The sequence below is a fragment of the Capsella rubella genome, unplaced genomic scaffold (genome assembly GCF_000375325.1).
Source record: "Capsella rubella cultivar Monte Gargano unplaced genomic scaffold, Caprub1_0 scaffold_4, whole genome shotgun sequence".
Lineage (NCBI taxonomy): Eukaryota > Viridiplantae > Streptophyta > Magnoliopsida > Brassicales > Brassicaceae > Capsella > Capsella rubella.
In genome coordinates, this window is record NW_006238920.1 from 8,910,061 (window position 1) to 8,931,062 (window position 21,002).

General features: G+C 37.4%; 6 protein-coding genes across 8 annotated transcripts; all 6 read right to left on the reverse strand.

Annotated features, from left to right (window-relative positions):
* Positions 1-1,022: 1,022 nt before the first annotated feature.
* LOC111831205 (protein ALP1-like) lies at positions 1,023-3,289 on the reverse strand. Its single transcript, XM_023785067.1, has one exon. The coding sequence runs from the start codon at positions 2,856-2,858 to the stop codon at positions 1,260-1,262; it is 1,599 nt and encodes a 532-aa protein (XP_023640835.1). The 5' UTR covers positions 2,859-3,289; the 3' UTR covers positions 1,023-1,259.
* Positions 3,290-5,384: 2,095 nt separating this feature from the next.
* Positions 5,385-7,194, reverse strand: LOC17888577 (protein HEAT-INDUCED TAS1 TARGET 1). 2 transcript variants are annotated; one of them, XM_006293449.2, is made up of 4 exons: positions 7,081-7,194; positions 6,607-6,713; positions 5,931-6,424; positions 5,385-5,841 (listed from the first exon to the last, which is right to left on the reverse strand). In XM_006293449.2, the coding sequence occupies exons 2-4, from the start codon at positions 6,695-6,697 to the stop codon at positions 5,590-5,592; spliced, it is 837 nt and encodes a 278-aa protein (XP_006293511.1). In that variant the 5' UTR covers positions 6,698-6,713; positions 7,081-7,194; the 3' UTR covers positions 5,385-5,589. The 2 variants fall into 2 exon arrangements, with proteins under 2 accessions (XP_006293511.1, XP_023640285.1); XM_023784517.1 differs by lacking the exon at positions 7,081-7,194 and adding an exon at positions 6,931-7,074.
* Positions 7,195-7,774: 580 nt separating this feature from the next.
* Positions 7,775-9,528, reverse strand: LOC17888422 (protein HEAT-INDUCED TAS1 TARGET 4). Its single transcript, XM_006294843.2, has 4 exons — positions 9,417-9,528; positions 8,954-9,026; positions 8,366-8,754; positions 7,775-8,272 (listed from the first exon to the last, which is right to left on the reverse strand). The coding sequence occupies exons 2-4, from the start codon at positions 9,015-9,017 to the stop codon at positions 8,006-8,008; spliced, it is 720 nt and encodes a 239-aa protein (XP_006294905.1). The 5' UTR covers positions 9,018-9,026; positions 9,417-9,528; the 3' UTR covers positions 7,775-8,005.
* Positions 9,529-11,962: 2,434 nt separating this feature from the next.
* Positions 11,963-12,893, reverse strand: LOC17888052 (kunitz-type trypsin inhibitor alpha chain). Its single transcript, XM_006296062.2, has one exon. It carries the CDS (start codon positions 12,853-12,855, stop codon positions 12,226-12,228), a length of 630 nt encoding a protein of 209 aa, XP_006296124.1. The 5' UTR covers positions 12,856-12,893; the 3' UTR covers positions 11,963-12,225.
* A 1,175-nt stretch (positions 12,894-14,068) lies between these two features.
* LOC17888293 (CRM-domain containing factor CFM3A, chloroplastic/mitochondrial) lies at positions 14,069-17,721 on the reverse strand. Of its 2 annotated transcripts, XM_023784463.1 has the most exons (10): positions 16,798-17,721; positions 16,275-16,707; positions 16,059-16,189; positions 15,616-15,975; positions 15,376-15,532; positions 14,990-15,282; positions 14,842-14,901; positions 14,661-14,750; positions 14,498-14,576; positions 14,069-14,429 (listed from the first exon to the last, which is right to left on the reverse strand). In XM_023784463.1, exons 1-9 carry the CDS (start codon positions 17,719-17,721, stop codon positions 14,502-14,504), a joined length of 2,523 nt encoding a protein of 840 aa, XP_023640231.1. In that variant the 3' UTR covers positions 14,069-14,429; positions 14,498-14,501. The 2 variants fall into 2 exon arrangements, with proteins under 2 accessions (XP_023640231.1, XP_006295561.1); XM_006295499.2 differs by having other exon boundaries at positions 14,069-14,576.
* Positions 17,722-17,920: 199 nt separating this feature from the next.
* Positions 17,921-20,876, reverse strand: LOC17890111 (cytokinin dehydrogenase 4). Its single transcript, XM_006293950.2, has 5 exons — positions 20,189-20,876; positions 19,701-19,828; positions 18,886-19,143; positions 18,466-18,734; positions 17,921-18,327 (listed from the first exon to the last, which is right to left on the reverse strand). Exons 1-5 carry the CDS (start codon positions 20,814-20,816, stop codon positions 18,036-18,038), a joined length of 1,575 nt encoding a protein of 524 aa, XP_006294012.1. The 5' UTR covers positions 20,817-20,876; the 3' UTR covers positions 17,921-18,035.
* Between the last annotated feature and the right edge of the window lie 126 nt (positions 20,877-21,002).

The window sequence follows — 21,002 nt, forward strand, 5'->3', positions numbered from 1 at the left end:
TATTTCAAATATCGGGATAAGAATAACGGATACGGAAAGATAACGGTAATTTAGAAAATAAAAATTATTATCTTAACTAAGTCTAATATTATACAGAGAGAATTATGGGTAACATTCAAGAAGACATATTACTTATTCATATGGGTGGGCCAAAATATTTTACTTTGTTGCACGACATGTATAGTGAACGGGTTTGACTCTCTTGACATCTATATTTATGTTATTTTATTCAAAAGTTTTAATGTTTTCTATTGTTTTTATGTGATGTAATAGTTCGCAAATTTAATTGATTTCTAACTTATCATTAATTTGATTCACACTCGATCCGGATTTCTTATCATGTCGGTCCGAATATTGCAAACTTTATGATAAATTTAAATTTTGCAATCATCCCCGCACTTACGTGCGGGTCCATCCCTAGTAGTATTTTAATTTCAATCAACTAAACATATATATAATTTTTATAAAATCAAACATGTACGTCGAGGTACTTTGAAATGTTTGTGTTTCATAAATATAGTGATTCACAATTAACACAAAATAGAAAATATTGATACTGCATATGCCATGTGAAAGAAAATAAATGCTTATAACATGTTGCATATGGCTTTCCTCAGTGTATCCTTAGCCCACAAATAATGACTAAACGAACATGCTTTATCTCTTCTAAACGTAGCAACTTCGAATTTACATTCTCTTTTCCAAGAGCTTAACATCAATAATTCGATTCGTAGAACAGAGGTTAAAAACTATCGAGTCTGAGAAAGAACATACAATAATAACAATCGAAACCTCCATGCTCGCTTTGTTGTTGCATACACACTGTTTAAATAACATAAGAACAAAGGCATCAAAAAGAGAAACCCATAGGAATAACAAGAGTTAATCAGATAATGTACTTGCATAGTTACATGATCGTTGTTGTACTTTTTGTCTGGACCTAAGCTTGTAATGGTTAGTTCTTATTAGACTAAAAGTGGAATAATTGTCTTAGTGTATTCCTATATTGTGAAAAACAAAAATTGAAAGAAACAGAGCTTATATCTATAGATGATGTTGTTCAAATTCAATTGTATATAGAAAAAATACATGAACTAAAAAGATTACACAATGCTAATAAGTTACACAAACAATATCATCTGCCAATTCTAAACTCAAATTCCTCTATGCTTCTGTATCCAAATCTCTAAAATGTTTTTATTCCTAGTTTCGAAAAAAGAATTTGCAATAATAAAATGAATCAGTTTCCAAAACAGAGTCTAGAGAGTTCTTGTGCCGGCGAGTCCACGATGCAAGAGATTGTGAGAGATATGATCCCTCGTGTTAACCGCACTCGCTGATCGTATATTATTCTCCGGCACCGCCACGTCATCGAACACCTCGAACTTCAGCCTTGGCGACATCTCCTCGTTCCTCATCTCACAGATGTTATGCAACACACAGCAAGCTCCAAGAACGTAGGGCAGATCTTGAAGCTTCACCTCCGTCCGTTTCTGCAAACAAGCCCACCGTCCTTTGAGCCTTTCAAACGCCTCCGTCGCAATCCCCTGAATCTCTCCGATGCTCTCGTTGAACGCGTGCTGCGTCCACGTCAGATTCTGTCTAGCGTACGGCACAAGAAGCCAGTCGGTCAACGGGAACCCCGAGTTTCCGACGATCCAGCTGTCTCGTAGCATCCCACGCGCCGCTCGCTGCCGTGAAAGCGAAGATTTCTCCAGGATCTGATCGTCCGTCAGAGATCCCGGGTTTCCGATGCAGACGTCGGTGAAGATCCCGTCGGCGTTGACCACTCCTTGTACGGTTATCGAGTACGACGTCTTCTGGTTCCTCTCTGTGTGCCTCTTGTTGAAATACGCCGCCACGTGTACCTTCGGAGCGATGATCGGGATATGCGTGGTGTAGATTGATCCGACGACGTTTGGTATTTTGTGGATAGATTCGAATTTAGATTTCGTGGAGTTGATCTCCGAATCCGACGGCCACCGGAGATACTTGGGCATAAGGACGTCGTAGATCGCGCGGCAGACTTCGATGACCAGCTTGTGGCAAGTCGAGATTCCCAGACCGAAACGCTCGGACACGTGGCGAAGTGGAGCTCCCGTAGCTAAACGCCAAACGCAAACGCCGACGCGTTTTGGAGCAGGGATCGCGTCTCTAAGCATCGTGTTTTTCTTCGTCACCGTCGTGTCTAGCTCCTCGCATATTAGATTAAACGTCGATTTGCTCATCCGAAACTCTCGCCGGAACTCGTCCTCCGGAAAATCAGGCCGGCTCACTCTGTCCCACCAGTCCGTAGTCCGTTCCTTAACCCACAATCTCCTATGACTCGGACCTGACCCGGAGCCGCTCGCTACATCTGCGGCCGGAACAGGAGCAGCCGTAACGGTCGTGTCAGCTACAGCGGAAACAGCAGCGGCAACAGCGGTTTTACGTGCGCGTTTAGAACGGGCAGCACCGTCGGGTTCACCAGGAGCAGAGTAATGACCTTGTAACTGGTTGTAATAACCATCCATTGTTTTAACTTTCTTATTGTGATTAGCTTCAAGAAGAGACTTGTCCTGATTAGATTCAAAATCCCACTGCTCTGATTGCTGTTTAGCTTCCTCGTCTAGCAAGAGAATCGTGGCGAGTATATCTCCGAACGCAGCCTTACTATTAACACCACCATTCACAGCTCCTCCTCCTCCTTCTTCGCCTTCGTCGTCCTTCCTTTGGCGTTTCTTGGGATTACTAGTGTGGTCGTTGTTACCAAAACCTTCTAACCCGAAAGGAGAAGAGTCCATGTCTTGAAATAGACCGAGGAAATGGGAACACTCGTCGTCTTGTAGGTATGGAAATGGGAAAGCAGAGATTTCCATTAAAGGGAAGAAAAAATGAAAATTTATATTTAATTTTTCAGCTGTTTGACGGATTTTTTTTTGGTTTGAAAAGTGTTTGACTTGTTTTAAGATAATAAGATTAGATGTGAAATCAAAAGCTTTTAGTGTTTGAAGTTGGAAGACAAAGATTGAGTTTAAATTGTTTCGAGTTTGGTTTCAGACGATTTATAAAAAAAGGTTTGTTTGTCTGCGTTCGTGAAAAATATACAGAGAAGAAGCAAAAGGACGACGAAGAAAGGAAGCGCGTGAAGGTGTGAACGCGGTAAGCGGATTTGGCTTTGACGGTGACTTGACTTTATTTTTTATTTTATTTTTATTGTATTGTTTTGTTTATTTTAATTAAGATAAAGCGTTTACTCGCTACTGTTTCATTGAGATTGCACCGCGTAAATCTCTGATGTTTTTATATAAAAGACAAAAACAAAAACATGTTTGATTAAAGTTTTTATATTTTTAACTAGATTCGATATTATTATCACATAACGCAAAGTAATAGTGTACTGTTTTAGTTATTTCAACTAGAAGATTCGGCACTGGTTTTTTTTACTATTAGTCTTATTATTAGTTTTACTCTTGTGATTCTTTATTATTTACAAATAAAACTATATACTTTATCATAGATCATAGATGTGATTGTCACTAGGTTTATATCATATGCATGTGTATGAGAGTATTGACTATGTTGAGTAAGATTCGTAAGGGACAAATAGTTTTGAACATTGAAAACAGTTACATTTTGAATTTGTAAGCGTTACTGAATAATTTTTCAAACATCCAACAAAAAACAAAAATATGAAGTAGTCGAATTTGATTATATAAAATGTATATTTTTGTTCTAGCTTATTGTTTTAGTAGTGTACGAAGAGAATTTGTCGATGATATTTAGGACTAAGCAATCCGTTTATTTATTTAAAACTATTTCTTTTGCCAACAACACATTTTAAGATTTGAATTAGTTATTCTAAACTTCTAAGAATAATAACTAATGATTAACAGACGTTGGACGGTTGGAGAATTGAGATGTACTGTAAGAGAAAACATTAGTTTTAGTTTTGGACTAAGAAGTTAAATAAGTCTTTCATTTCGGACATCAAAGTTACGTCTTATTTAATTGTTTTAGTTTTAGTTTTTGATTTATTTTTTTTGTTTATTATAAAGATTTACGCGGTAGGGAGGCATGGTTGGTGTGTCTTTGTATGCCATTGTCTTCAATAGATTAGTTTTTATTTGGAAATATTCGTAAAATACTTTGCTGTATTATTTTTTAATATCTCAAAATAGGGCTTCTTCTTTCCCCGTCTCTCTTATTTTGTTTGTTACTTTTGAGAGAAAAAACACGTTTCCTAAAAAGAGTATCTCAGAAGTTTCTTGGAAGTGGTCAGAAGATAGATTGGTACTTCTTATATTATAACGTCGATGACAAAGATGCGAGAGGGATGTTTATGTATTTTACGTGTTCTGTTTTCTAGACTTCTGAGCTAAGCTGTGAAAGTAATAACTTTTCTTGTTTTGGCCAAAAACTCAACAAGTAAAGTTATGTAAAAACACATCACTCCCTTTGTTTTTCTCCATATTTGTCATGTTTTTATTTTCGTTCTATCTATTAGCGTAGATATTTTTGGATAAGCATAGGCTTGTTTCATATTCCTGAAAGAGAATCTACTAGAAAACTCTATGTCATGCATAGTTCAGCTCAAAGCTTCCACATTAATCTGTCTGTTCAACAGCTTCATGAGTACAAAAAAATTATAGTATCGTAACAAATTAAACGTTAACAATGGCACCTAGAAGCCAATTTGATTTAAAATTATTAGAGCTTGGCAATGGCATATGTATCTATGTGTTTGAGTTTCATATAGATTATATAACGCGGTGACTTGGGCTGGGAGTGAACGAACCATTGCCTTTTGTCTGTTCCAATCGTTACGTTGACCGTTGACATACCCACTGTATCAGTTTTAACTGTTTTTTTAATACAATCCACTTTACATTAGTCAAACATTTTTAGTCTTCAACGGGCACCTGACCTTTTTGTAATTAAAACAGTACTAAAATACTAATCCCAATTCTTTTACTTTAGATTTGGTCTTTAGAGATAATACTAGAAGAGATAATAGTAGAAGAAAGGTTCGATTGCACAAGCAAACAACAAAGTTTTCTTATAGCTCTGTTAATTTACAAGAAAAGAATCAAGTGCGATAGTTCATTAACTGACCAAGAGACCTATTTATGCAATCATCTCATTACTCATACAAACTTGACAGAACTCACTTAGTTATATAGACAATTACTGTAACACGATGGCACGTTCTATATTATCCTATTGTATCTCTAGTTTGTTAAAATCATGTTTACTCCCTGCACAATAGTACCGGCTTTGAACCCCCAAAAAACACTAACACATCTAAAAGGTCACGAAGAAAAGATGATGATTCGGATTCCAGTGCCCTATTGGTCTCACATTCAACAAATCGATATTATGAATTTATCTCTGGAAAGTAGCTATAAACTTCTTAAACACACAAATAAAAGTCTCATACTTAATTTCAAACCACAAACTGAGTTCCACAACAAACATAGGGTTTTCAAGATACTTAACTTCTTAAACAGAACATATGTCTGATCAGACAGTCTTAATATAGGACCAACAAACAAGTTCCACAGCTAGCATAAAAGTTCTTCAGATACTTACCAAGATCTCTGCTCTACTTCAGTTGATAAAAAAGCGGGGGATACAGAAGTCAACAAGCAGAGTTGTTGGCTCTGTGACCTGAGACTCGTCGTCACCATTAAGCGGGAGCGACATACTTCTCACAGACACTTTGACAAACAAAGTCTTCTTCTTGTAGCACATCTGAACAGTCACAACAGGTTCGCCCTCGATTATCTCCAGTTTAACTACTATCACATCTCTAAGTCCAACATAGCTTGTTCCATTACCTGACGGGCCTTTGTAAATTCCCTATCACACAAGGAAAAATTGAACAAGATTAGTTCAAAACTTTGTCATTAATCTCTGAAAATTTTGAAATTTAAAAAACAACACTTTACCTCTCCAACAAGATCAAATTCTGGAGTGAACACATGCAGTCTTGCTCCCGTTGGTTGTTGCTTGAACAGCTTCCATGCTTCATCCAAGTATGTAGCCTCAATCACTTCTCCTTTCATGGGAACGCGAGGGATTTGACAAGCAAATGGGGGAGCCTTGAAAGAACATCCCAAATGTGCCCAATGTCCACTTCTTGGGAGCCCTTTTTTAAAAGCAAATGCAAGGCATTCTTTGACAGTGAGCTCACGGCGTGGTCGATCCACTTCTCCCTGCCTATCTTCCTTCTTGCTCCAAACATTTTCCACCAAGTACTGAAGTATGTTTTCCACAGTGAACTGACAGCCCTGTTGATCCATTTCTCCCTCCACTTCTTCCTTCCCAGCGTTGTCCACCAGATACTGAGCGGAGTACTCAGTATACTCAGGGTCGAGTTTGAAGAGAACCCGTGCAGAGCTAATCAGACTCACAGCTATCAAAGCTGCAGACTGAGATGCATCTACAAGAAAGAAAAAGATGAAAATGTTGTACTCAATCCATATGACTCTTACAAAAGGATTAGACTGAACCTGTTAAAATTAAAGCGAGAGTATAAGACTACCAGTTAAAACCAAATCACAAATTCTTTTTAGTGATGCAAAGAAAGTAACATCCTCTAAGATTCTAGATTTGATAATTTACCATAATCGTCTTGCCCACTGTTTGCTCGTACGCAATTTGGATGACAGATGCCAGCTGACTCTGACATAGATTGTAAAAACAGCTCATTCATCTTCAATTACTTAACCCTGTTTTTCAAGTAGAAACAAACAGAAGGAGACATTCAGTAATCCAGCACAAGAACACATCCAGTCCAGAAAGAAGATATCCAAAACAAAGAACTATCTAGCTTAAAGCATAAACACGGTTTCCAAGTTTTGACATAAAAATCTTCAAATGAGAGTTTTAAAATTTAGACTAAACCAAACAAACGTTGATAGCTTCGTCAACAGAGAAGAACTCTACCCTAAAGAAGGATTCAGCATTCTTCATCCAAAAACAAAATCAAAACCCTAAAATGTAACTGTTCACTAATCACGAGAAGAATCAGTAGCAAAACCCAAAAAACAAGCAAAAAAATCCAAATGAGGAAGAAAAGGGTCGAGAGAAAGTTACGGGGAGACGAGAATCAGAAGTAGACCAGTCACAATCGCCGCTCACTGTAGAGAAGAAGCTCAGAATGTTCTCGAAACTCTCAAGTGAAGCTCTCGAGAAACCCTCTTTTCCCTCTCAGCTTACTGTTAAAGTGATGTCGTTTAGGGAACTTCCACTTTTAAATCAACGATTACGACGGCGTTTTGGTAAGTTCCCTTGACCTGATGCCTTTTTCCGAGATTGCCAATGTATGTTGAAGTCTCAACAAAAACATGTGGTTTATTTATGTGATTTAAATTGTTTGTTGGGCCAGTTTATAGAGAGATATCTAATTATACGATCTGGATATGTTCATACTAGTCTAGTGGTGTGGGATTTGAATTTGTTGCCTGGACACACGAAGGTTATAGATTTTCTAGTTTGTGTTAGATACTGAAAATTTTGTTCGACTTTTCTTGTGTATAGTTAAACCGCCAAGGCAAATACGAGAGAACTAACTAATCTAGGAGCAAATTCAATTACGAATTCACAAGACTAAAAAGATCCAGGGGACAAGTCTTTCTTCAACTTATAGATAAAAGTTTCCAAACACAATCATAATTTAAAGACAACAAACAAGTTCAACAACTAGGATATGTTTTTTAAGATACGTAGAACTTCATAAGATAATTCTTATTTTAGAACCACAAACAATAGGACTGACTTGCTGAAGAAGAAAACACACACAAAGAAAAAGATGATTAACAAGTTCAAAGACTTCTTAACTTACAGATAAACAAGTTCCAGAAACAATCACAATTTCAGAAAACAAACAAGTTCCACAGCTAGGATATGGTTTCCAAGATACTTGACTTAAATTACAGAAAATAGTCTCATAAACATTCTTACTTCAGGACCCAAACAAGTTCCAGAAATAGCATATAGTGCTCTAGACACTTTCCAAGATCTAAGCTCTCTTTCGGTTGATAGATAAGCGCGGGACACAGAAGTCAACGAGCAGCCCTGTTGGCCCAATGTCCTGAGAGCTATCACCATTATGTGGTACTGACATAAACATCTGAGTCAACGACACTTTGATATATGCAGTCTTCTTCTTGTAGCAAATCTTCACAGTTGCAACAGTTTCATCCTCAATATTTTTAACTGAAACGATAACCACATCTCTAAGTCCAACATAGCTTGATTCATAACCTGACGGGCCATGGAAAATTCCCTAGCACACACAAACAAAAAGAGTGAACAATATAAGAACAAAACTTTATCATTAATCTCTAAGAACTTTGAAATGCAACTAACAACACTTTACATCTCCAAGAAGATCAATATCCGGAGTGAACACATGCAGTTTTGCTCCCACCGGTTGATGCTCCAACAGCTTGAATGCTCCATCCAAATCCTTAGCTTCAACCACTTTTCCTTTCATGTGTACACGAGGTATGTGACAAGCAGATGGGGGAGGCTTGAAGATACATCCCAAATGTGCCCAAAGAACTTCTTTCGGTATCCCTTTTTTCAAAGCAAAAGCAAGGGCATCTTTCACAGTGAGGTCACAGCGTTGCCCGTCTTCCCTCTTGGAACGAGCATTATCCACCAAAAACTGAGCTGAGTACTGAGTATACTCAGTGTCGAGGTTAAGTATAAGCCGCGCAGAGCTTATCAGATTTGCCGCTACCATAGCAGCAGAATGAGATGCATCTGTAAGACAAAAAACAAATCAAAACGAAGCCATTGCATAAGTAGTCAATCCACTTTACTCTTTCGAAGGATTAGATTTTAAACTTGTTATTTAAACAAGAGTAAGACGGTAAGACTATCATATAATAAAACCAAACCACAGTTTTCTTTTCATCATGAAAAGAAAGCAATTTCTCTAGATTCTAGATAGATAAGTTACCGTAATCTTCTTGAGCATCCGTTGCTCGTTTGCAATCCGGATGACAAGAGGTAGCGAGGGCCATCTCCAATTACTACACACATATGAAATTTTCATACAACATCAGAATCCAATTCAAAGTGAAAGATACGGAAAGAAAGCAAAATCAAGCAGAAGAAGACATTCAGAAAACAAAATCAGAGTGAAAACACCGATAATGGAAAAAGACCTGACTTGCAAACATTTGACATCAACATTACCATTTTTAGTTGCAGAGAAAGATAAAGCTTTCGACTAAACCAAACTAACGTTGTCTTTAACAAAGAATAGCATCCAACCTATAGAAGGATTCAACATCATTCATCCAAGAAAAATCCAAAACCCTAAAACGTAACTCACTAATCGCACTGAGAAGGCCAAACCACGAGTAAAACACGTAAAGCTAAAATGAGAAACAAAATAAGAAAAACAGAGAGAAAGTTACCGGAAGAGAATCGGAGAGCGACAACAACGGCGGAATCGGAAACAATGGTGGTGACAGTCGCAATCTCCGTCGCCCGAAGAAAATCAGAGAAAGATCCCAAATGTCAAATGACTCGTGAAACCCCGTCAGTTTCAGATTATTATCGATACGATGTCGCGATGAGAGTTAAATTCTTCACTCCTTAAAAACGACACCGTTTGACTACCAACGCTATTATGTCCTCAACGACATCGTTGTTTAGGCAATTTAGAATTTACATTCTCTTTCTTGATCGATACCTCCAAACGCACCAATCCATTATTTTAAGTACTGTACCAAATATAAAATTGTATTGAGAACTAAACTCATGAGGATATGATCAAGAGCCAACATTTCCTAATAAAATTAGCTAGTAGATAATAGATTATATAAAACATTTCTACACACCTACGTACGGTTAAGCTGTGAGTTTCATTGCATGTTCAAACTAGTAACATTGCATGTTCAAAATATAGTAAAACCTCTGATATGTATCATATCTTTTAATTACGTTTAAGATTCCTTATAATGTATTATTTGATTAATAGTTTAAAGCACCTACGTTCGGTCAATATTTATTCCACAACAAATTTGATATCATCATTTGGTTGAGTTTTAAATTTGTTTTCTTTTTCTAAAGTTTCAAACTTAGGGATGGTTTGACTACAAAAACTTAAATATTTGCCATATTATGATGGCATCAAATGATGGTTCCATTATCATTATAAGGTATACAAAGGTTTTGAGAAGGATAGTATGTAGCACTTATCCATAATATTGACCACGCATGAGCCGGCAACATAAAGAACTAAGACGGATATTTAATTTAGGACTCAAGACAGCCAGACCCCAAGTCTGTATTGTTGTATCCGTCCCATATAGTTGTATGGGTTCATTGTATAAACAACATCTAATAGTAACTAGTTTATATACAAATGAAGCTAGAGTACACTAAGATCGTCTTATGGTGTTGATTTAACTGACGTGCTACAGACGATGTAGCTAAACAAACTGTGTTTTCAGATTAGTGCATGTTTTGAAAGACTTGAGATGAATGTCAGATGAATTTGTCACGTTATTAGAATTTTATTTTAGTTGAAAAAGTTATATATTTAAAGTAATAACAACAATGGATATGATTAAAAAAAAAAACAAAAAAAAGAAGCAACATTTCACGCTAGGTATCATATCTTTTATAAGTCCAAGATTCCTAATAATATAGATTTGATTAATAGTTTAAAGCAACTAAATCGCTTGGTCCTAATATTTGAATCCATTTGTCTGAGTTCCACACTTAGAGGTGGTTTGCCGACAGAACTTAAGAATTGCCTGAATACGATGGCTTTAAATAACTGCTTCCTATCATTAAAAGATTATACACCGGTTTTGAGAAGGATGGTACACTAGCAAGCACCAATCAAGTAGCACCTATCCATAAAGACTGGCATAGGTCGGGACTCGAGAGTTGTTAATATCCGAACAGATCTTATGGTTTTGATTTAGCTCACGTTTTACTACACGAGCTTAGGTATATATATCCTTTGGTAAAGGCATCTTCCACCGACGGGAATAGAGGCCTGCTTTTGAAATTGGACCTACAAACTGTAAATTTCTTTGTTTATGGTCATGCGTACTTGTGGATGAGACAAATGTAGCTTAAATTAGTGAAATTTGTTAATTGGCTTTACATGTAAAAATATCATGCATAAAACACTTGGCTAATTATATCAAATGCGTATGTATGGTTTACTATTAACTAGTTGAGAGCTGGACAAGCTTGGTTTTGGTGTTAGGTGGAGAGAAAGTTACGGGAAGGCCTGAGACGAAAGGGGATGGTGATTGGACAATATCGAGATTCAGACACAAGTCCTGTGCGTTTAAGTCTCGGTTTGAAGGGATAAGACCACCTGCGGTTCCGATCTTGGCTGGTATGATATAGTATTGGGCATATTAGAATGAACCGATGTCCTGCTATGTCCAGGATCACTTGGCTTGACACAGCATCGACCGCTGAACTTACCGTCAACGTCAAGACGACTAAGAGAACGGTGAGAATGATGAAAAATTAGGCTTCTTCATTTTGGTTAGAGTTTAAGAATTTGTTATGTGGTGTTGTGGATAGCATATTATATGTAAGTTTATGTAACAAAAATAATTGCTATAAATTGGGGAAAATTTTGTAACCAAACAAAATTTTGAAGTTTGTTCTCGTTATGTATGTCTCTGTCAATCATCAAGATGTACTATATTCCCTCTCTCTTTTTTTTTTCCTCGAAATCTTTTTGTAACCAACATTTTGTAATTTAGTGTGGATATTTATCCAAGAAAACAATTACTGTATTGAATATGAAAAATCATGGTAGAAAACAGTTCCCACAATATTACACGAAGTCATTAATTTAGGAGTAAGGTAATTAATTAAGGATGATATAAAGATTTGTTTTGGGCTAACCGATTTATGTAGGCTTAATTGTACGCACTTTTTAATTGGTTAGAATTTTTACATAGTTATATTGGCTCTATAGGTATCTCCCAAATATATAAATAAATATATACTTTACATAAAGATAGAGCGGGTTTTATGTAATTCATCATTTATAAACAAGCAAAAGATCCTTAACCAAAGCAACATACACATGATTATGCATGAGTGACTCATGACATATTGACATGACAGACTAATCATATCAGACAAGAAAAACAGACCGACCACAAGTTGTTGGTATTGTCACAACCATTATTCAATGGGCCATATATTTAGGCACGCACGTTTTTTGCTACAAGTTGTGAATTAGTAGTCAGGGAACATCCTCAGCTTAGTCTTCAAATCAGCTTTGGGAGTTGCTGCCTTCTGGAACTTAACTAGGAGAGCCTCATCGTTGGTCAATGATAAGCGTCGTGCACCAGAAAGATCGGTGAATATGCCAACGTTCATGCACGCAGCAGGCGAGATGATTGTACAATACACAATCTTGTAGGCACCTCCGTCGACTCGATGGATCTGGAAGCCACTTGGGTTTGATGAACCACCAGTGCTTATTATAAGACTCTTTTTGAATTCTTCAGAGTACACGACTCTCCACCCTTTGGATTCTTCAGGACACAAAAACCAGTTGGGAGCCTCAAACTCGATGTTGACATTATTCATTTCCTTGACAAACCATAACTCGGACTTAAACTTGATGGGTACGCCCAGGTCAAGCGGATTGTTTGACTGGAGGATGTCGAGAGGACAAATCTCTTCACTGTTCGAGAAAAGACCTCCTCCAATCCCGGGAGTCGCAGGTACGATGTGGTAGGTTAGACCAGGACGAAGTAGACGACCCGCAGAATCCTCGACATGGTTGTCAGGACGAGCTAAAGAGGGTACGGCCAAAGCGACCACGAGAAAGATGAGAGTGATGGATATGGTAGCCTTCATTTTCGTTTTTTCTTTTAGCCAATTGTATTTGTGGAGATTGTTACTTTGTTATGTGTTTGAGAAGATCACAAAGAGTCTCTTTATATAGAAGCATCGGCTGTTACGTACAATGTCCATGGTTTATAAATAATTTTCTTTTAATAACTTGCCACATGTCAAAATCTCAAATTATTACTTGTTAATGGCTAATTTTGAAAACCAAAGTTTATATAATAAGATATACAAGTCTCGGTTAAATTTGTTATATAATTATTGGTTTAGTAGTCATTATTGAGTTTGCTAGTTGTGACGTTGTTGAGCAAGTTGTGTCTAGCTTGTAATTTGGATAGTTAAATTGTATGGTTTTCATGCACGACGTTTAAGAGAAATGTAGATATTTTGCGCATCAATTCATTTCTTCGTTTATCTTTCAACGTCCAGTTTATAAGTGAAGTTGGTTGGAGAATTCAAGTTTGTCGTGGGCCGTGGATCCGTGGTGGGGAACTCATTCACATAGAGCATTAAATAGATCAAAGTATTTTGTTTTGTATTCTAAATGTGGTTTTAGTCGTGTGCTGATAGCAATATATTAAAATATCTATGTATATCGGATTCGGAATGGCCATACAATATTAATTTGTTGCATGCAGCATATGCATGAAGGAATTGCTAACTCTCACCGCATGGAAATAAGCAAGACATGCAATTATTGTTCAAAATTACAAGAAAGGAGAAGAAGAAGATTCATATAATTAAATCAAACTGCAGTTAGTGATCCTAGAAAATATGGGAAGCCAGCTGCAGTTTGATTTAATTATATGTCAAAGTCATTAAGTTTGCTGTTTATGATTTCCTCATTCTATATCATGTAAACATGGATAAAATTGTATGAACTTCAAAAAACAGAATCAAAGTTGGACTTGAGCTGACACGAGAAAAATTAGTATCATTACCATCATGATCATAAGAGTATTGATGAATCTATTACAAATCGATTGTAAATTACAATTTTGGTGAAGCTAAAACCAAACCAAGAGTTATTACATTATTATTTTCACAAGGAGTTATTACATACTGAAATAGATACGTAGATATTTTCAAAACTGTAACTTTTGATTCAAGTCATTGAACGTTTTAACGTTTAAATAGTGAATTTAGGTTTTCCTGAGGCCCTACGAATTATCTTCAGTTCGTTTCTAATTATCTCGCGTGTGACGTCTTTTCTTGCATGTGCTGCTGAAGTAAGACTTTCATAGTTTTGGATTCTATATATTACATATTTATGCCACTTTCGTTTTGGGTTATTATCTATCCCTTGGCTACCTGTAGTTTACAGAACGTTCCACTAGGTTCTCATTCTGTTTCTGTCCAATAAGCGTATTTACGAAATATTTAAGATGTGAAAATCTATATGATACAAGAGAAAATGACAGATCAAAAGCGAGGACAAAGATGCAACATAGCATTTCTTGCTTCAACTTAACCATTGCATCTGTCGGCAATGTCATAGATTGTGATCTGCTGCACTGTGTTTGTTTGTTGAATGATAGGTGGACGAGGCAACGGTAGAAATCGATTCAGGGCTCAATTCGAAACTGGGGATTTTGACACAAAGTTACAGGTTCTGATATTTTCTTTAGTTGAAATGAAGGAGTAACATTACCGGTTCATGTTTCTTCTTCTGCTTCCTCAGAGGATAAGAAAGTTTCATTCTTTTGTGATTCCCATTCCAGAGATTCCTCCTGGTTCAACATGTTTCATTTCAGATGTGACATGGTTCAAGTAACAAATCCTAATTAAGAATCTTTAGGAGGATTTCATTTTACCTCGTCAGAAGAAAAATCAGATTCGTTGACTCTCAAATACAAGTTTTCTTCCTCTCCATCACCTTTCTTGCGAGTTTCCATATCCTCGTCCTGAATCAGTTTTCATGATAATTTGTTTACTCAGAAGGGATTAAAGTAGATTGATGATCCATTGTAAAAGCAATCAAAATTTTCTTCAAACCTGTCCGGTCTTTAACAGCTCAATCCGTTCCTCTAGGTCTGCAACATGATACTTCAGAGCCTGTCAGAAAAAAAGAGACCCAACAATATTGATCAGAACAGAAAACTTTCAACCCAAGTTACACCGTAATATGATTATGATCAATTACTTCTCTTCTTTGAAGTTCAATGGATCGAGCAAAAGCCTTTTTTCTTGTCAGTAAGTTTGAAGGCCTAAGCCGAAATGGCATCTGATAATTCTTTCCACGATAGAGTATAATCGCATAGCCTTTCATGGTTTTATCAACGGATACCAATACTCCTCCACTCTCAGCCTCCAAAGAGATAGCGATATGTTTGACTTGCGGAAGAGATTTGCCTCTAACTATCACTTTTACAAGCTCACGATGTTTCCAGTGTAGATACATGTTTTCTATGGTACCATCATACACTTCTCGTCTTCCTGTAAAACATTTTAAGAACAGGAAATTCAAATTCTTTACAGATAGTTTTGGTTTAAACGTGGCCTATGAATGAGAATCGTCTTTGTGCTTACCTAAGAGAAGAAACGGATCCATACTCAAACCAATTTTGCGGTAAAGAAGTCTCTCTTCTTCTGTGATTATTTCTAAATCAGTTGGGAGATCTGATGGGTCAAGATCCCTCTGCACTTTAGCTAAAGCACTCTCAGCTCTTTTCAACTTTTGCTTTCCCTGGAACAAAAGGGAGATCATCAATTTTAAGCAGAGCAAATGTGTGTTACAGATACCAAAAGAGAAAAAAGGGTGATACTCACATAAAGAAGCCTTAGCTCGAGATCTCTAATTAATGCAGTTCTTTTGATGGAAGCTGATTCTCTCTTTAACTCCTCAATATCAACGGTGCTTGCATCTGGTGCCCACCGAGAACTTGCAGCTATAGTCTCAGCAAGTGTTCCAGCTAGTAATTGGGTTTTAGGCGATTTGCCTTGTGATGTGAGTGTGACTCTAGTTGAAGCCATTTCCCGGGCTTGATCCTCCTTGGTTTGAAGAACTTCCGTTATCTCCTTTTGCCTCTCAGTCAATGCCTCTGCAACTGCAGGAGGCATGAAGTCATTGCCTCTGTAGAAGACAATATACTCTTTGTTTCTTGAAACAAGTATACCGCGGGTAAGTCTCTTCAAAAATAAATGAGAAAAAAAAATCAGTGAGCAAGAGGAAAATATTGGTGTGCATGTAAATATAGAGGTATTCATCAAACCTTAAGTTCTTCCGCCATTCTCTCATTCCGCGTGTTTTCCACACCGCGTTTGATTGCTATTTTAGCTATCGCGCTTTTTGCCCATAGTTTTACCATTGCCTTAGCCAGACCTTGTAACTCTCTGCTCCTCCCTAAACCGGATAAATAGAAAAACAATCACTTAGGAAAACATATATTACTACTTAAAAAAGCAAGATTAAACGATGTTATACATACCCAGAGCAAAATGTGGTGGGCTTGTCCTAGCGAGTCGGCGCATTTCTGTCATTTCCGTGTTAGACAAACAAGGTTTTACTCCTTGCGGAAGAATCCTAAACGGACACCTATATCCTTCAACATAAGGAGGAAGCAAGTCCGCATCAACAGGTAACGGATCACACCCTGTCCAATCATGAAACCTTGGACCAATCTCATCCAACAAATCATTCAATTCACATAGCTCAGACAATTGTTCTTTAGGTACATTCTTCGGGTAATTTGCATCCTCTGCTTTGTAAACCCTTGCCTCTACACTTCGATGGATCTCAGGGGTTGTCTCGAGATTGTTCTGTTTAATAAATGATTGAACACACTTGAGCTTGTAACTTATTCCTCGGAATAGCACGACCGAGCTTCCTGACCTCCATATCACTAATCCCCCAGTTTTCTTCTGTTAAACACCACAACCAAGAAAAAAAGCAAGCACATTATCAGAATTAACCCAAATATCATTCCTTATTTCGATAGATTCGAATCTAACCTCCAAAACTTCATGAGTTCTCTTCATATTAAGAGAACAGGGCTCACTAAATTTCAACTTCACAACTTCATCAACCTCCCATTTCTCATGAATAGCTTCAACCAATGCCTGCGTAATTCCTGCAGAACCTACTTTTACTCTCTCAACCATTCTCAAAGCTACATTCCTCAGCCTAGTCAGCTCATGTTCTGGTACAATCCTCTCAGCTACTACCGTATTACTACTCCTCTTTCTCCATATTCCCTTATCTTTCCCTGAATCTGTCATCCCTCTTTCACCATCATCTGAATCTGAATCTGAATCTACAGCTCTATTGCTAGAATTGTTATCCCTTCTATATCTATCTATAGTAAAAACATCATCAAAACTCGAAATTTGATTTCCTTGCTCGGAGCTAGCCGTAAAGTTAACTCCTTTAGACCCACCATTGTTAACCCATGGAGCAGACATGTATCCACTTGGTCTTGGGAAACTCGGCGGCTCACTCGCCGAATACAGGCGATTCGAATCGGTTCTCTTACCAGATAAACCATACCCAGAAGAAAGTACTGAGCTTGATTCATCTTCTTCCTCACCTTCTTCATGACGTTGAATTTGCTCTCCTTGCTTCTGCCATGGCAATTTCTCGGTTTTAGGGCTGATGCGTGAAGACCATTTATCGCTAATTTCTTCGAAAAAGCCCGGTTTAGGTTTTCGCTTCGTCTTCTTCCTCTGGTGAGTGTCTATTTCAATGGTGGCTCTGATGACACTCAATTCACGGGTGGTAAACCGAACTGTGTGATTGAAACTACGAAATCTGAGCCTACGAATAAAGAAATTAGACTTTACAGATGCGTCTAGAGGTTGAAGACGACGGAATTGAGGAGACGAAGATGTTGATGAGGAAATAGTGTGAAGATTCAGTGGGAATTGACACAGCGCCATGGATGAATTTGGCTAAGGAAGAGAGTTTTGTAACGAAATTTAAAACGACGACGTTTTAAGAGAGTAGATTTAACTATCCAAGAAAACAAATCACTCCGTTTTCATTTAGAAGTAGAACATGCATGCCGTTCTCATTATTGTGTAGATTAGGCTTTGTGTTTTGATTAACAACAAATTTCATACAAAGAACGAAAAAGTATGGCTACAACAAATCACTAAAAGCTATTTCGTATTTATTTGTTAGAACGATGAACACGAATATGTCCCTTGTCTGTGCATGTTAAAGACACGTTCTATAATACATGTAAAATAAGTTAATTAAATATGTCTTGTCCTGGAGACAGTAGTCTTTTGGGATCAAACATAATTTTTCTCCTCACGAAATCACCCCACTTTGGTCCAAAATGCTTAATCCAATCTTCTTTTCTTGTATAATGCATCAAATATTCTTTAATCTTAATTCCCGAGTTTTCACAAAACTGGATTATTTTGTCGTTGAGATTTTCGAGTTCTTGCCAGTTTTGAGATCCACCAGCCGACTGCAGTATTCCGATCACATAGAAAACGTCTTCGTCCGGTGACATCGTTGACATGCCGTTGTTCCATCTATACGTTAACGGGACATATAACTTTAATTTATATTTCCAAAATAAATATGAAAAAAAACTTTAATTTATAGTAATAGTTATATGAGACCGAATGTCAAACAACAAAAAAAATATATAAAAAGAAGTGAATAATTACTTGTTTCGGTTAGTGGGATAGAAGAGAGTAACACCAGCAGTTGAGGTTTGGTTGAGAAGAAGGCCATTGATAACACCATCATGAAAATCTTGAATTCGGGATCCCGGGACAAAAATATTTAGCCACGGGTGAGGAACTTCCCATAGCCCTAAAGATCTTAGTTTCTCTTCTTCGGTTCGGACACGGTTCAAGAAATCGAAATAAGGAACATCTTGTACGAACATTAACCCGGGAGCGAATCCTAGCGATCTAGATAACATGTCCATCACCTACAAACAAAGATATGAGCCAGATATTTAATTATAAGCATAGATATGGTTAATCACCGTGATCGTAGATTTGAATGAGTAAAGCGGCGGTTGAAACTATAAATATATATCATGAAAAAAATGATTACTCTATGTATCTAGTATATATTACCTGGTCAATGATGGGAAGGGTCGTGCTATCATAATACTTGGCGACTTCGAGAACATAAATGATACGGTGGTCATTGACAAGAGATGCAACTCTTGTTTGATCGGAGAGTGGGAAAAAAGAGGTGTCTACGATGCCGTTGGACATCATCAGTTGACCTTCCAAAAAGTCAACTCCAAGATCTTTGGTCATTGATATTAAACGCTCTTGGTCTCTTTTAAAAGCCGAGAAGTCACTATAGAGTATGCGAGACCATTTCACCTGCATAATTTGTATATCAATTTAGTTATATCTTTAATTTAGATTAATCTATTTAAGAGCATCTTCGTTAGATTGTATGGTCTATTATTTTAATAAGAAAAAAAACAAGAATCATATATATATATATATAGAACTTTGATACACTATAGCGACTACATAATCTGGATATATAATTATGTGTGATCGATGCAGAACACACACACATATACTACTAAACATATATTATATAAGAATCGAAGTATGAATATGAGAAAGGAAGAATATAGTTAATATAAAATACCATATATATATAATATGAATAAAGATTAGATATTGACATCAACAAGATTTGCAAGCATAAGACGAGATTACACTCGAGCAAGTCCTAGGATTGATTACGCAGAATCTAATAAAACGTAAGCGATATCAGAAATTATTCAACAAAATGTATAGATTTTTATTCGAAACGAGCCTTGAATTTGACTTCCAATTATACGTTCCAACCAAATCAAATCAATTTGATAATAACGACCACTAACTTAATTAATAAATTGATTACATTATAGAACGATACGTACCCTTGTTGGTGCATGACCCAGCGCAATTCTGGCCCTCGTTATAATACCAAATTGACCCAAACCTCCTAAAACTCCATAGAACAATTCGGGGTTTAACTTCAGAGAGCAAGTCATCATTTCACCTTTCCCTGAAATTAATTAAGTTTTATGAAGAAGAAAAAACAAACTACAACTAATTTAATCACAAATTAGCATAATTACTATTGAAGCTTGAAAGATCTCTCTGATCCTGACCAAATTTATTTTTTAAAAAATATTGGGTTCATACTGATTATGGCGTGTGAGTTTACCTCAAGAAAAAAAAATTTCATTTAAAATATCATATTATCATCACTACACTTGCATATAATATAAAACACGTTGATCTTACTACTATTGTCGCTTGCAGACATAAATTATTTTAGCATCTAGAAGACCTTAAGCTACAAAATTTTTATACTCCATTAACGACAATAAAAGAGAATAGTGAAGTTTGGTAATTTACGTACCGGTAATGACGTCGAGCTCATGAACGTTACTAATTTGAGGGCCGTGTCTAAACGTCTGACCGCCGATTCCAGCGTTGGACAACGTTCCGCCAACGCTGAGATACAAGTAATCCGTCCAAGTAACCGGCGAGACGCCTCTCTCCAAGGCCGCCTTCAAAACATCCACCCACATCGTCCCGGCAGCCACGTCAGCGTAAGTCCCGTCAGCCGAGATGACAACAGCCGCTGGTTTAGCCGCCATGGCGAGACACGTCATGTTCACGACGACGCCGCCAGGAGCGGAGGCTTGGCCACGGAGGGAGTGGCCTTGTCCCCGAGCAGCCACTTTGAAAGTAGGAGCGGGACTGGTTAAGACCCCGTTGTAAGAGAATCCTCCGTTGGCGAAACGGATGAGACGGGAGACCTCGGTGGGTGAGGAAGGGCAGAGGACGGCTCCGGGGTTTTCGTCGGTTATGTTACCAAAGTCATGAGAAGCAGCGGAGATGGAGAAGGGATCGGTTCGGACGGTGAGGTTGAGTGATATGGGTAAGAAGACATCAATGCCTCCCTCTGACTTAGTTAACGTTGGGGTTAAACTTATAAAAAGCGTTACTAGGGTGATGATGCTTAAACCGAGACTCGTAGTCATTCTCTAATCAATGGTTAGGTGAATGGGAAAACGAGACAAAGGATGCGATATATTACTATTAGCGGCGTCTATAGAGATAAATTAGGAAGTATGAGAGATGTGTATAACCACAGCGAAAGAGACTATATATACGCGAACTCGATGATGTACTTATCGGCACGTGAAGTGTTTTCATTGATGTTGATA

Bases quoted from the DNA above. Each gene is read 5' to 3' on its own strand.
- LOC17888577 (XM_006293449.2), bottom strand. From the start codon at position 6,697: ATGAATGAGCTGTTTTTACAATCTATGTCAGAGTCAGCTGGCATCTGT. The intron at 6,425-6,606 runs GTAAATTATCAA...TCTTTCTTGTAG, and splicing joins CAGTGGGCAAGACGATTATG to ATGCATCTCAGTCTGCAGCT. The intron at 5,842-5,930 runs GTAAAGTGTTGT...CTTGTGTGATAG, and splicing joins AATTTGATCTTGTTGGAGAG to GGAATTTACAAAGGCCCGTC.
- LOC17888052 (XM_006296062.2), bottom strand. From the start codon at position 12,855: ATGAAGGCTACCATATCCATCACTCTCATCTTTCTCGTGGTCGCTTTG.
- LOC17888293 (XM_023784463.1), bottom strand. From the start codon at position 17,721: ATGGCGCTGTGTCAATTCCCACTGAATCTTCACACTATTTCCTCATCA. The intron at 15,976-16,058 runs GTTTGATGAATA...TTATTTTTGAAG, and splicing joins GAATGGCGGAAGAACTTAAG to AGACTTACCCGCGGTATACT. The intron at 15,533-15,615 runs GTGAGTATCACC...CTTTTGTTCCAG, and splicing joins TCGAGCTAAGGCTTCTTTAT to GGAAAGCAAAAGTTGAAAAG.
- LOC17888422 (XM_006294843.2), bottom strand. From the start codon at position 9,017: ATGGCCCTCGCTACCTCTTGTCATCCGGATTGCAAACGAGCAACGGAT. The intron at 8,755-8,953 runs GTAACTTATCTA...TTTGTCTTACAG, and splicing joins GGATGCTCAAGAAGATTACG to ATGCATCTCATTCTGCTGCT. The intron at 8,273-8,365 runs GTAAAGTGTTGT...TGTGTGTGCTAG, and splicing joins ATATTGATCTTCTTGGAGAT to GGAATTTTCCATGGCCCGTC.
- LOC17890111 (XM_006293950.2), bottom strand. From the start codon at position 20,816: ATGACTACGAGTCTCGGTTTAAGCATCATCACCCTAGTAACGCTTTTT. The intron at 19,144-19,700 runs GTACGTATCGTT...CAAATTATGCAG, and splicing joins TGGGTCATGCACCAACAAGG to GTGAAATGGTCTCGCATACT. The intron at 18,735-18,885 runs GTAATATATACT...CTTTGTTTGTAG, and splicing joins CCCTTCCCATCATTGACCAG to GTGATGGACATGTTATCTAG.
- LOC111831205 (XM_023785067.1), bottom strand. From the start codon at position 2,858: ATGGAAATCTCTGCTTTCCCATTTCCATACCTACAAGACGACGAGTGT.